This window comes from Rhodamnia argentea, chromosome 3 (assembly GCF_020921035.1).
Source record: "Rhodamnia argentea isolate NSW1041297 chromosome 3, ASM2092103v1, whole genome shotgun sequence".
Taxonomy (NCBI): Eukaryota; Viridiplantae; Streptophyta; class Magnoliopsida; order Myrtales; family Myrtaceae; genus Rhodamnia; species Rhodamnia argentea.
In genome coordinates, this window is record NC_063152.1 from 3,212,728 (window position 1) to 3,225,847 (window position 13,120).

The 13,120-nt window shown below is 41.8% G+C and overlaps 2 protein-coding genes across 5 annotated transcripts; both read right to left on the minus strand.

Moving 5' to 3' along the window:
* Positions 1-631: 631 nt before the first annotated feature.
* Positions 632-3,286, minus strand: LOC115726943 (protein phosphatase 1 regulatory inhibitor subunit PPP1R8 homolog). 3 transcript variants are annotated; one of them, XM_030657038.2, is made up of 3 exons: positions 2,612-3,286; positions 1,074-1,752; positions 632-1,043 (listed from the first exon to the last, which is right to left on the minus strand). In XM_030657038.2, the coding sequence occupies exons 1-3, from the start codon at positions 3,085-3,087 to the stop codon at positions 945-947; spliced, it is 1,254 nt and encodes a 417-aa protein (XP_030512898.1). In that variant the 5' UTR covers positions 3,088-3,286; the 3' UTR covers positions 632-944. The 3 variants fall into 3 exon arrangements, with proteins under 3 accessions (XP_030512898.1, XP_030512897.1, XP_030512896.1); XM_030657037.2 differs by having other exon boundaries at positions 632-880; positions 915-1,752; XM_030657036.2 differs by having other exon boundaries at positions 632-1,752.
* Positions 3,287-5,233: 1,947 nt separating this feature from the next.
* Positions 5,234-12,618, minus strand: LOC115726941 (C2 and GRAM domain-containing protein At1g03370). Of its 2 annotated transcripts, XM_048275911.1 has the most exons (10): positions 12,554-12,618; positions 11,668-12,089; positions 9,079-10,323; positions 8,579-8,761; positions 8,134-8,417; positions 7,903-8,019; positions 7,440-7,702; positions 7,015-7,183; positions 6,563-6,835; positions 5,234-6,460 (listed from the first exon to the last, which is right to left on the minus strand). In XM_048275911.1, the coding sequence occupies exons 2-10, from the start codon at positions 12,014-12,016 to the stop codon at positions 6,269-6,271; spliced, it is 3,075 nt and encodes a 1,024-aa protein (XP_048131868.1). In that variant the 5' UTR covers positions 12,017-12,089; positions 12,554-12,618; the 3' UTR covers positions 5,234-6,268. The 2 variants fall into 2 exon arrangements, with proteins under 2 accessions (XP_048131868.1, XP_048131867.1); XM_048275910.1 differs by lacking the exon at positions 12,554-12,618 and having other exon boundaries at positions 11,668-12,343.
* Positions 12,619-13,120: the final 502 nt, after the last annotated feature.

Sequence of the window (13,120 nt, forward strand, 5' to 3'; positions counted from 1 at the left end):
CGAACCCCAGAATAATTGAGAGAACTCATTTCCAGGCTCCATCTGCTTCTTGAAAAAAAAAAGTAATTTAAAAAATGCTTTTCAAAGATATGATCTACGCATATGTTTACACACAAATTGTTATCATATTCCTCCATTGTCAGCTCTCTTATAGATAGATTATCATGCACCACGATTCCGTCCTAAACTGTTCCCCATTTTCAGCAATTATATATTAGCTTTCTTCAATTACTCGCGGCTCCACGGGCAATTTCAGCATCTTCACTCTCAGAACACTATCCATGAAATTTGTCATGTCATTCGGAGCTCATCCTAGACAGTCATCCTTGCTTTGAGGTTCAAATTCTGTGACGGAAAGGAGTCCATGCTTTCCCTTTCGATCGAAATCAGGATTTTGCTATTTCACGATGAAAACAGGCATGCCCAAATAAGTTTTCCATGGCATCAAAAGAAGGAAAGAAATCCGCGCAACAAGCATCCCCTCTGTCTTTATCGGATCACATGTTTGATCCGAAATGTCATGAATGAGAAAACACGAAACATGGCGATTAAAAAGAAGGTAAGGGAAACGAATGCTTGTACCTGTCAGTTTAACATGTCCTAGAAGTATGATCTCAAATATCAAGAAGTTGTCAAAATATAGTACCACTGAAAGATTTTACCCCTTGGCGACATAGTTTGATGCACACTTCTCCTCGACATCTCAATGGGCTAGGAGATTTAGAAAACACAACGCATCACTATAGAGTACAACAAAATCCCTGGCCCATACCAGAAAAGAAATACCCCATGAAGTTAAACATGTTTTTTCTTCTTTCTTTTTTTTTTTTTTTTTCATGATGAAGCATTCGATGCACAAGAACTCATACCAGCCTGCATGCATGGCTTCTTCTCTGGTATTCCTATAAGCGCCAGATTAATTTCCTCCACATGGCTTAGAATAATTACTCACCAAATAAATCCTCGTCGTTCTCATCATCTACGTGGCTTGAATCGGATGATGCACTGACAGGCTTTTCCTGGTGATCCTTGGTTGTGGAAGCAGGGACACTACCACTTGAGGAAGAATTTGCCCAAGAAGACCCCACTTTACCAGAAAAAGATTCGCCGTAGAGGTCATCATACATCCCAACCTTCTGAGGCTTCCTAACCTTGTCCAAGGCTTGTTTAAGTCTGTCAGTCACACCTTTCTGGGCATTGTCTTCTTTTGTGGAAGACTGTTCCTTTCCTTTTGGAATTATGACTGTCTGTACAAGGGATTCATACTTCCCCACAAGACTTCCTTCTTTAACACCAATTGGACCCGGTTCAGTTTCCACATCAACACCATCGGATATCCCAACTACTTCGACCAGCTCTCCTCCAGCTTGATCCCTAAATGCCACTCGCATATTCCTACCTTTCTTAGCAGCTCTCTCTGATTGATCTCTGTCCTTTCCATCCGATGATAATCTGGAGGCACTAGATTGAGCTGCCCTGTTCGACTTACCAAGACCATAACGATTTATAAGGGTATTATAAGCCACAACAGCTTCTTCATCTGAAGGATCAGGAGGAGGTGGTAAATTTATCTCTGCGGGTAGTGGAGTTGGGGGGAAGAGAGCTGCATTGTTCTTTCTTAAAATGTAGCTCCTTGTTGATGCAGCGAACCTCAAAGACTGCCCCACTTCAAGCTCAACAGGGGTATCTTTGATCAGCCGCTCATTCGCAACGAAAGTTCCGTGTGCAGATCCCAGATCAATAACATATACGCTGTCAAACAACAAGAATTTCAGTCCTCATGGTTCAAAGTTGATAAAATCAAGAACCAGCCATCCGCAATTTCTATTTCTTTCTAGAGATACATATATAAGGCATGGCTTTAGCAAAATGACGTCAGCCATCCAGTCATGTCAAATGACATAGGATTACCGAGATAATGAAGGCAGACTAGTCAAAAACTCGGAGGTAAACCTCGAATTGCTAACACTTCAAGTGAATGAATTGATATAAAAAGAGCCCAGCCCCAGCTCTACATTTGAAAGCAATATGAACTAAGCATATATCACTATATCCAGATCTTTATCCCTCATTTACGTGTAATCTTCAAGCACTTCCTTCCACATACACTTTTCAGAGTTCTTCGCACATTATTTTACTCTCCTTCAAGCGCATTGGTTGATGTCAACTGTGTAGACATTGGAAACAGGAATTACCAAGCCTCCTTTTCTAAATGCAAGCCCAGACATTTCAAAACATTTCTCAAGGCTAATTTTCCATTACCAGTTTCCACAGCAAACCATAGGTATGAAATTTCAAACTCTTTAGTAGAAGAGCCCCAACAAAAGAAGATCAAACTACTTGATATCTTATCCCCTGCATTCTTGTGCAGTGTGCAAAATCAGATATTGTCAGATTTATGCGTCAAAAGAAAACGAACTACAAAAAAGGCATGCAAGGGTGACAAAAGATTGCCACCATACGTCACCACCATGTTCACATGACTTAGTGTACAGCAATCATTCTACCATATTACCAACACAATGCTCTCATCATAAAACAACGTTTAAACTGACATAGAAACTGCCGTACGGCTGCAAGGCCATATCTCCAGAGAGATTAAGAAGTCTACCTTCCATTTTTGTGAGGAACAACTGCAGCATGCTGGCGTGAAACAGACTGGTGGTCTAGCACGAAATCACAAGTCTGAAACTGCCTCCCAAAGATGTGCTTCCGCTTGTCCAAATTAATTCTATCAAGAACCTCACCATCCTTCAAAACCTCGAGATAGTGTACACCTGGTCGTGGCTCAATTGCCCAATCAGGTGGCTGCCAAGTTGACTGACCCCCTCCTACCTGAGTCACCTGCTGAGGCTGGCCCACCAATGGCGCAGCCTCCGGTGCAACAGCTCTTTGAGAGACATGGGATTGGCTCTGAAACTGGTTTAGTTTATTGGAGGCTTGAGATTGAGTGTATTGCACAGAAGAATGATTAGGCACTTTTGAGCTGGAATGGTTAGCGGTACTGGCAGCAGAATTAGCAGTGACCGAAAATGGTTCCAAGGACTGAGCTTTCTTAAATCGATCCAGACCCGATCTCCCATACATTATTCACTTCATACGATCAGCTCCCGCTCGGTATGAACTTCACTTACATAAGATGCACCAAATTGTACAACTGCACCTTATCAAATCTTCATCTCACCTAGCAAAACGCACCCAAGTTAAATCTACACAGCCACTCCCCTCAAAAACCCTACGCTTCCCGTGAACACAAGGGAATCCTCCACAAAAGCCTTGTCCAGCTGCAAAACAACAAACGGAAAAGCAACATGCGGAATGAATTAGTACGAAGGAACTCTTATTTTACCCCCCAAGAAACACAATAACGAGCCGACGCATTACGAATTTGCAGTAATCAACCATTTAAAACACATAGGCAACAATTCTTTCACCATTCAACTCATCAAATTCTTCACCCTTTTTTTCTTCAAATTTGCCACTATTTACACGCTTAAATCAACAAGCGCAGGCAGACCCATAGCTAATTCAGCTGCAATATTCACGGCGAGTGCTCCACAGACACTGGACCACGCACCCAGTCAAGGAAACGGAGGCGGGTCTCCGGAAAAGAAAAGAAAAAGAAAGAAACGAGCATCAATCCAGTTTCAGCGGATCCGATTCGGGACAGAGCGAAGCAGAATCATCCGGAGGAGAGCCGAATCGAAGTCGGCGACTTGGGGTCAAGAAGGAAGGAAGACGATGGAAGCAAAGGGAACTCGCGCTGACCTTTAGGGTTTCTCAACTGGCGCTGAGCTCGGAAGTGGCTTCTCCCGTTGGCGAGAGAACGGCGGATGCGTTGGTCGGCGTCTGCAATTCTGTGCTGACCTCACCGCAGGCAAAAAGCCATATAACCAAATACAGAAATGGAATATTTACGTTTTTATTCAATTTTCAGAATATCCCATAATTATTGAACTTATTCAGTTTTGCCAATCATAAATTAGAAAAAATTGTGCAGAAAAAAAAAATTATGTAACCAGAAGATTAGTCTAATGCCGTAGGGTTTACTCCCAAGTGATTCGAACTCCTCGTTCATCGGATCCGAATCCTCAATCGCTCTTGGGTATTGGGAAGCCTTGGTTTGTATGCGACGCAAGTTAGGCCACGCCATGACGTGTGATGATCCCGACTAGACATGGCCGGTTCCGTAGAACCACCGGTTCTAGTTCAAGAACCGGCGGTTCCGATTCCTAAAAAAGGTGAAACCGGAACCGGCCCTTGGAATTGCCGGTTCCGGGCCATTTCCGATTCGGAACCGCCGGTTTCTAGACCCAATGATTCTTTTTCTCCGGGCCTCCTCCCTTTTAAAAAAAAAAATCGGGTCAGAGCCGTAGACCCGGTCAATGGGCCGGTTTCGGGCCCCTGTTCATTTTGACCATGTCTAATCCCGACTTTGCTCCCATTGACATCGCAAAGCGAGCAGTAATTATAATTCTAAGTTGAATGTTATATAGCAAGTGTCCTATGACAGCGCTCAAGAGGTCACCATCGCCCCATCTCACTCTTTTCACTTGTAGAGTGAGAGAGAAAGGAGAAGAGAATGTGCTTATTTCGTCGAAAAATTCATGACAAAAGAAAATATTTTTTTATGAAAATCAATTTCAAAAAAATGATTATTTTTTATTTGTTTTGTTAAGGAAAGTGAATTCTTTCTTGCCAGGATAAGTAGTCATTTTCCTCAATCCGAACTTGATATTTTCCGTCAACAAAAATCCTTTTTTTTTGTAAAACGATTAGTCTTCTGTCATCAAAATATCAAAAGTGTGAAAAAAAAAAAAACAATCACCCAAAATGTGATGTCTTGTGTCAACTTCTCTCTCTCATAGGTGCAAAGATGAGACAACTCAGTACAAATGGGACATAAATATGTAAAAACACCCATGCTCAAAAGCAGAAAATTAGACAACTTCTAAGCTCATGTCCCTCACTTAATCAAACGGCAAGCAAAATTGAGCTAGACCTAGAGGGATTTGTGAGGAACAACTCTCCCTTCACACCTTAGCCTAAAGCTTTAGCAGCAAATCTCACAGACCACCATTAGTAATACAACCCAAAATGGCAAAATCATGATGCTAGAGACAGTGTATGATCTATGCCATGGTGGTTTAATTTGGAACTCATAATCACATTTCCACAAATGGAATTTATTTTTAACCCATCTTTGTTTTATACCATTTCCTACAAAAGTTACAAAAATACATAAATAAATCAATTGTTTGGGATGCACCTTTATCATTCACCATTCCCTTATACACAGAGCACAAACCAGTGTGAACAACCACAACTAGACTTGCAGTGGCATGGAAAGAAAGAACAAAAGATCAGCAACATGAACGCGCCAGCCAAGCCCAATCCTACTCGAAACGGTGGACGGCGATATGCATCCTTTTATGTGTTATCGAGCTCGAATCTGTAACAAGTGTCGTGTGAGATTGAGCAAGGAGTCTACCAACAAGAAAGCGACTACCAAGTCGATTGTAGTCACAAGTTCCAGATGGAAATTGTTCTGTTTTTTGCACACTATGCACAGGTTGACAGAGAACTCGACAGAATGTTGCTCCAATGCATAGAGAGAGATGCAAATCCTTTTGCTCTTACACTTCCGAACGTTTCAAACGTCTCCGATAAATGTTGACCCAATACCGCACTCCATATTGGCCATCGGCGAAGCCAACTGCCACACTGAAAGATTGCAACTACAAGTAACACCTTCCCACGATACAATCGGATTTTATATACAGTTCAATTTTCCTTCTTCTGCTCAAATAGGAAAATGAGGCAGCTTTCTCGGATTCCCCACAGTTTACAAACTCCTCAAGCAAATGAGTACAAAGCCAACACTACGTTTCAAGTGCATATCTAGGCATAGTCATTGCCATTCACAAAGAAGAATCCATCGGTCGTCAACTCGCACTTGGACGTCATGGATAATCCTAGATGAAAGTGAGTCTCAACTAGCTCATGAGTGTCCTTATCTGCCGCTTCTATCACGAATTATGGTCTACACAAGCATGTGGATGACTCAAAGAATGCTCACGCTAAATTTGTCGTCAAGAGGAGTGTCATAGACCCCTCAATGCTGTTTCCTTCACATCTCGGGAATACCTGATGCCTTGCCTAACAGGATAACAGAACCGAAGCAAACGAGGTGATTCACAGAGGAGTATCAGCCTCGTCTCAGTTGAGCTAGAGGTTATAACGCCACGATATTGCAAAGATCTCTATACTATCTCGAGGTGAATTCCTTCTCAATGGCCCCGAACATTACCTTCAGGCGATCTTGCAGATTCAAGAGAATGTTCTTCGTAATCCTCTTCTGATGCCTAGTACTTTTCAGCCACGCAACCCCAAAAGAAACCTTTATGTTGCACTCCTTAGGTCGTGAAGGCACATCTTCAATCTGGTACCTGAGGTGAAGCTGAAAGCACAGTAATACTTAGGAAGCTAGATAATTTACAGATTCAAAAGAAAACAAAAGGAAAATGGGAAAATATAGTGAAATATGAGGTAGAATTGATACATTGAAATAGTCACCAAGTGGGACCGCATGGAGAGTCATAACCTCTTCAACAAGCCAACCATCTCTATCCAGAAGAGCAGATTTTTGCTGAGTACTTGTGACCTCCCCTCTATAGCGAGAAATATGCTTATCGAATCTGTAATATATTTGTCTCTCATAGACATCTGGCTTCTCCGACTCCCATGGGGTATAAGAATAATTAAGACAACCAGTCTTCTCCATCACCTTTCGCTCCAAATCCTCACCGCCGAAAACTTCCATGAAGAAGGTGGTCTGACATGGTCAAAGGAGTTATGGGACAATTTTTCATTCTTTTATGATCAAAAAGCCCATCTTAATTAGTAAATCCAGGGCTAGTAATGCTATAACCATAACTGACAGCAAAAGAAGACTGTTTTAAAATCCATTTTCTAGCACACGTTTGAAAAGCTGATAAGGATTGGGTAACTTACGGGAACAGGGAGGACGGAAGAATAGACTTCAGACAAGCTAACATCCTCAAGGCCCAAGAAGGACCCGCTCTCTTCCGTTATGAGGCTTTTAGCTTCAGATTCTTCTTCGACGAGTTGAACCTTCTGCTCTGGACTCAAAGACCTAGCCTTCCAAAGAGCCATGATTGTCCTGGACATAGTACGCATGTTTTAGTCTTTCCATAAGCCTAATAATTTGATTGCTTCTCTGATTTTTTTTTTTTTTTTTTTGGGTTGGTCTGAATGCCTTCTCTGATTCTCCTATGCCATTTTCTGGCAATTAAGCAGAAACCCGCCGACAATCACGCCTAGGTCTTATGGTAAGAGATCACCACCAGACCAAAGAATGCTTAACAACTTCAAGCATTCACAGAAAGCTTCAAAAGGAATATTAAATCACTGATTACCTGTGTGCAACATTGAAAGAAACAAAAGACTGAAAGTGGAACTTCAGCCTGCCTTCCGCATCCTGCGTCTTTGCCCCATGTCTTGCTTCAATACCTTTGCCTTGCCGAAGAGTCATGACCACAATCGGACTGCCCATTGACGAAAGAGTAGGAGACAAGATTTGAATATCTTCTATGTCCTCCCAGAGGAAAAAGAATTTGGTCTTCTGCCCAAACAGATTTGCGTGGAACCCAATAATCCGTGCCGATAAAAAAAGGCGGCCCTGTGGAAGAGCAACCTCAAAGATGAGATGCAAGCACCAATATGACTAAAACCCTCAATAATGTTCTCAAGATAATAATTCATTCTTTACTTTTTGGCTATGTGAGCGAACAGCATTGAAATGGCTGAAACTGGACAGTATATAAAATACAGTCGGTGCGAATGTATTAACATCGAATGGTAAAATAGCTTAACAAGCACCTGGAGAGGCATTTTGCGTTTCAAGTGACAAGTGAAATCATTGATGAGAAATTCCTCAGGTGGAAGACCAAAAAGCTTCTGAAAAGCGGAATTTGTTTGCGGAGACCTTATATTTATCTGCATCACTCATAATCACAATAATTATGTTGTTAGTACGGACTATAGGATACAGAGACAAATAAGAACCATATAATGATTGTCCCAAGAGAAGTAGGAAAACTAGTGATTTACCTTCTTGCCAACCTCTTTCTCCATCTTAGATATATACTCTTTCGCCACATTGCTACCTCTTGTATTGTCTAAGAAGATCCTCAAGTGCAGCTTAGACTGGCATGCCTGAGCTAGCTTTCCTTGAAGAGGAACCCACACATCAGCTAGGTCTGATATGTTGTTCCTCACAAAATTGATCTCGGCATGTCCTAAAGAAGTAGCTTCATCAAAAGGTCCATCAAAATCGAAAACCTCCACATCTAGCACGGAAGGAGGATCGTCCATGGCATCAAATTCGAATATTTCTGCAATCACCAGAGGGCCAAAGCAAGATTAATGAAATTGAGATTGGTGTCAAGCAAAAAGTACGAAAATTAATCTGTAATTTAGCAAATATGCACAATGAAGCTAATAGCTCTACTGAAGATGCTCATTCAGTGAACGCAAGGGATTCCACGAAATTCACCATTCCACAGAGGATCAGTTTTCTGAAACTTTATTGAACTCGTTCTGGTCTTGCCATTACAGGTAAAGACCACATATGGGTCAGAGAAACCACTCGAGTCAACAGCCGCTATGCTACTTCCTTCAATCAAAGCAGCGGTTAACAACCATCCATCACCTTGAGCTTTGACTCCATGATCGGTACCTAGAGTTGAAAGGGTAACAGAGAATTTAGATTTCGTGCGGGAGTTCATTGATAGCAAGGAATACCAAGCATTCAGTTTCTAGAACAGAATACATAAGCAATCATCTCAACCATGTCTTTTTAAGAGTCAAACAAAAAGCTAGCATAGAGCGATACAGGAAGATCAACAAAGTAACAATATGAATCTTGGGGCACCATTTCAAATACTTGACTTGAGAATTCCATTAACCACAAACTAGAAGACCGCAGTTACATGGAAGGGGATGCTACATACACTTAGCTACAGGCACAAAGAGTAAATCACCTTTAACTATTACCTTTTTGCATTCTGGCCTGCATGAAGCGCGAAATCAACCCCAAGACTCTCTCAGCTTGGAGAACCAGTATACCGCACACAATGACTTCACCAAGAGAATCTGGCAGATCAAGCCCAACAAACTCCAGCCCGTGAATTGCACTTGGTGTGGCAAGACATAGGTGAACAAGCACATACAATCCCATGACAAAAGTTGATAGCACAGTTAAATTGGCAAAGTATTGCACAGCGAGCTTCCAATCTGATTGAGGCTCTACCTGCAAAGAGGCCAAAATCTGTTCCTTGTTGGACCCGATATCCTTTGAATCCACCGGCTTAACAGTCTGATTAAGCAGGCTAGCATACTGCTCGAAACTGTCCTTGAGACCCTGTCGAGCTCCATTTTCTATCATACCTCTCATCATCGTACTCTGCAGAAAATTCATCCGCCAGGATATCACCAATCGTGAGGATTGTTCTCCTGATGGTAGCTCAGGCCCAGGAGTAATGCAATAGAGCAACTCGGTTTTGAAGTTACTCCCATACGGGACATCCGGAGTGCTTACAATTGCCAGAACAGCATACACCTTTCCATCAGCCTTCAAGTAAATTTGCTCCTCAGTGCCTTTGACAGCCTTGATCAATTTCGTTGCTGCCTTAATGTAAGTAACTACCCTCTTCAAGGTCTCTCCACCATTCTCAAACTTCCACTGCCCAAGTTGCAGTTCTGTTGTTCCTTGAAGATCAGCCACATCTCTTGGAAAAGAGGAATCAGGTGAAAAAAGCGATTTATTCAGGTCAGATGGTGCAATGACGTATAGCTGGTCCAAAAGTACTCCTCCTGGTAAATTGCTCGGAGTTTCGCCTTCTTGCTCTCTAGACTCCATTGTTTTAATCACCTCTTCAAAAGAACCAGAAGAAAACAGGTCATCATCTTGGCTGTCAGAAGATTCAGGCCCAGAAGCTTCAGGTAGTTCCGACAAGTCAGTACTCCTGTTCGAGGCAGCTGACGATGTGTCTGCACTCTTGTTAAACATCTGCGCAAGACGACCGGCAAGAGTTTTCTGAGAACAGGACTTCTCTTCCTTCGAGGATGAAAACTCATCTCGCATGGGTGAGGCTGTTGGTGAGCCACCAAGGGATCCTGCAGGCGATTCAACCATTAAGTCTGCATGCTTTTTCAAGACAGGAACAACTTCTCCTTCATTGCCATTCACCTCTGAGAATGCACTGCTTTCTGAGAAATATATAGCTAGCTGTATTTCACCTGCCAGGGAAGAAAAGGAGGAGACACAAAGAGGTGAGCCCCAATTCTTTTTCTCAATATTCAGATGAATTTACAAATTTTGTCCAGTGAAACATGCAATAAATATCCCCACAAATGCTTCTATAACCATGGTTTCTAAATCACTTTTCTAAGTAAGATTTAAAATCAGATCGTCAAATTGGATCTTTAAATCGTAAGATGTCATAATCTTTGAAATGGTACTTAAAAAATAAAAGCTCTAACATCCTTACGTAACTTGTACAAGAACACAATGAACAAAAATTTCATAATACCATGATCGTCATTCAAGGTCCAGCAGAACAATTATAGGTATAGTGACCTTGCAAAGACATGTAATAATTCATATTAAGTTACCACTGAGACAAGCAAAAGCATCACACTCTAACACTAAAGAAAACAATCTGAAAATGAGCCCTCTAAAGTTTGATACAATTTGAAAATTGGTATGCAAAGTGCATGCCAAGTATCAGCCAACCAAACTGAAGAAAAAAAGAACAATGTGACATACTTGTTCAGCCAAGCTTGCAACTCTTTTCACATGAGAGGGAGAGAAAGGCATTCATTCCATGATTAAGTTGTGAAAGAACAGGTGTGCCACCTTGTAGATGCTAGTTAGAATTGTAACTGACACATCATATCATGATCTCATTGGGCTTGTAGAATGAGAAAATGGGCTAAAGCACCTGGACAAGATTTCATTGATAGTTGATACTCGGAATCTGTCAATATTGTGTTAGCATTACAATGGCTACTTTTATTCCACAAAAAATATCTTGCACTGTCGGCAACCTACAAACTAGAATCAGTTGAATTGTTCAAAAATTATGTCAAGTTCACGATCTGACAAGCAAGCCCACACAGATCCCAATGCAAATTTACGATTTTTAAGGGCTTTGTGCAGTTAGCATTGCAAACTGGCACAAGTTTATGCATATTTGATAACATTGTCTATAACCAAATACAAGGCATAACCAATATAGTCAAGAAACTAGACCAAGTTTGTCAGAAGCTCAAATACGAAGATGCATAACAGAGTGACAGCCAACCTTAGGCAGTAAACTATCTCTAAGGCTTGATAGGAACCGCACAACTTAAACTCTAATTAGAACCTGATAATGTTCACTCACCTAACCCATAGACAGCAACATATATTGAGCATATTCAAAAAGTGCCACGATTAACATCTGAACTGATGATCAAAGAGGTAGTGTCTCTTCACAAGAGGCCCAAAATGCCAAGCTCCGACCATTAACTATGGGGCAGATCCCATCAAATAAGCTACAATCAACATCAAACATTCTAGTGAAACTCAATGATACGTACCGCATTCCTTATTCTTGGACTTCTTATTCTTCGGCTGCAAATTATACCAAGCGGTGCCAAGAGAGCCATTATCAGCATCGAAAACACGTGAAACCGGGATCTTCAGTTGCCCGATGAAATCGTCATTGAAGTACTTGTCCTCATCCAGAACAGTGAGCACAAGCTCATCCTGCAAATCCTCAACCTTGAAGCTAAATTCCTCTCCCCAGCTTGGGTTCAAGCTCTTCTTCACTACTTTTGTCCTGAACCTGTGCCTTCCTAGCTGAAGCCGAACGTACGGATCACTGAACCCGTTCAGATCCATCGCCGGTATGTTCCTAGCTTCAATCACCCGCGCATAGAGCTTCATAGCTGATATCCAACACGAATTTTACTCGTGACCCCGAATTGTTCCGGACCCAAACCAGCAAGCTCCCTCGACACTCAGAAAGAACCAAGAAGGAAAAAAGGGAAACTTTTCTCTACCCAAATACTCGATACGAACGAGTGATCCACCAGAAATAATCAAGTCAACAAATGGCGAAGACCCACGTAAGTTACACGGGATTGAGTCATGGAAATGACAACAACTTTACATCACCGGAACGAGCTCAAGAAAGGGACAGCAACCTCAGAAGAAAACCGACCCAAAATGGACGCCGACGATTAACACGCAATGCTGCAGAACCGAGACATGGTCAGAGACGGCTCAATTCACCCACAAAAACCATCACACAGATTCACAGGGCGAGAAAAAGAGAGAAGACGCGGGAGAGATCACCAAGAAAATGGGAGATCACAGACAATTTGGCTGCAGCAAGAAACCCAAATGGAAATAAACAAATGAATTCAAGAATTCGAGTTGCGGGAGCAGACAAATCAAGGAGGAATTCAATAATGAGGATACCCAGAAACGGAAAAATGGGAGTTTGGACTCGGGAAGCAAAAGGAAGAGGGTTGTTTGGGGGGGGGAGAGGAGACTTTTCAATCCTCCTGCCCCACGTTTCGTTTTCAATTCGAAACTGCGCGTGATTTGGTGGACTTTTTGACTTTTGTTAAACTGGTTTTTTAAGACAGCTGAAGATAAAAATAACAGATAAAATAAGTAGCTCACCATTATTGGCCACGTTCATTCACACACACTGTAGGAAGACACCCTCCCCTTTCTGACGTTTGACCATCATCCACTTAATTTAAAATTTTGGAGCGTGATTCACACACCTCATTCATAAAAATGCATGGGGTTTCCATTTCTCGATTCGGGAGGCTACCCGACAGAGATTGCAAGGGTAGCGCCTCCAGACACAGGAGGGCATTTTTTATAGTTTTAACCGTATTTTATTGATAGTTTGGTTTAAATTAATGAAGAGTTACTGTTGCATATAATCTCTTTCTATTATAATTGGGAGCCGTAACAGAGAAGTGAGAAGTGATAATCATAGCGGAATCATTTACTGAATATAGCCATTTTCTC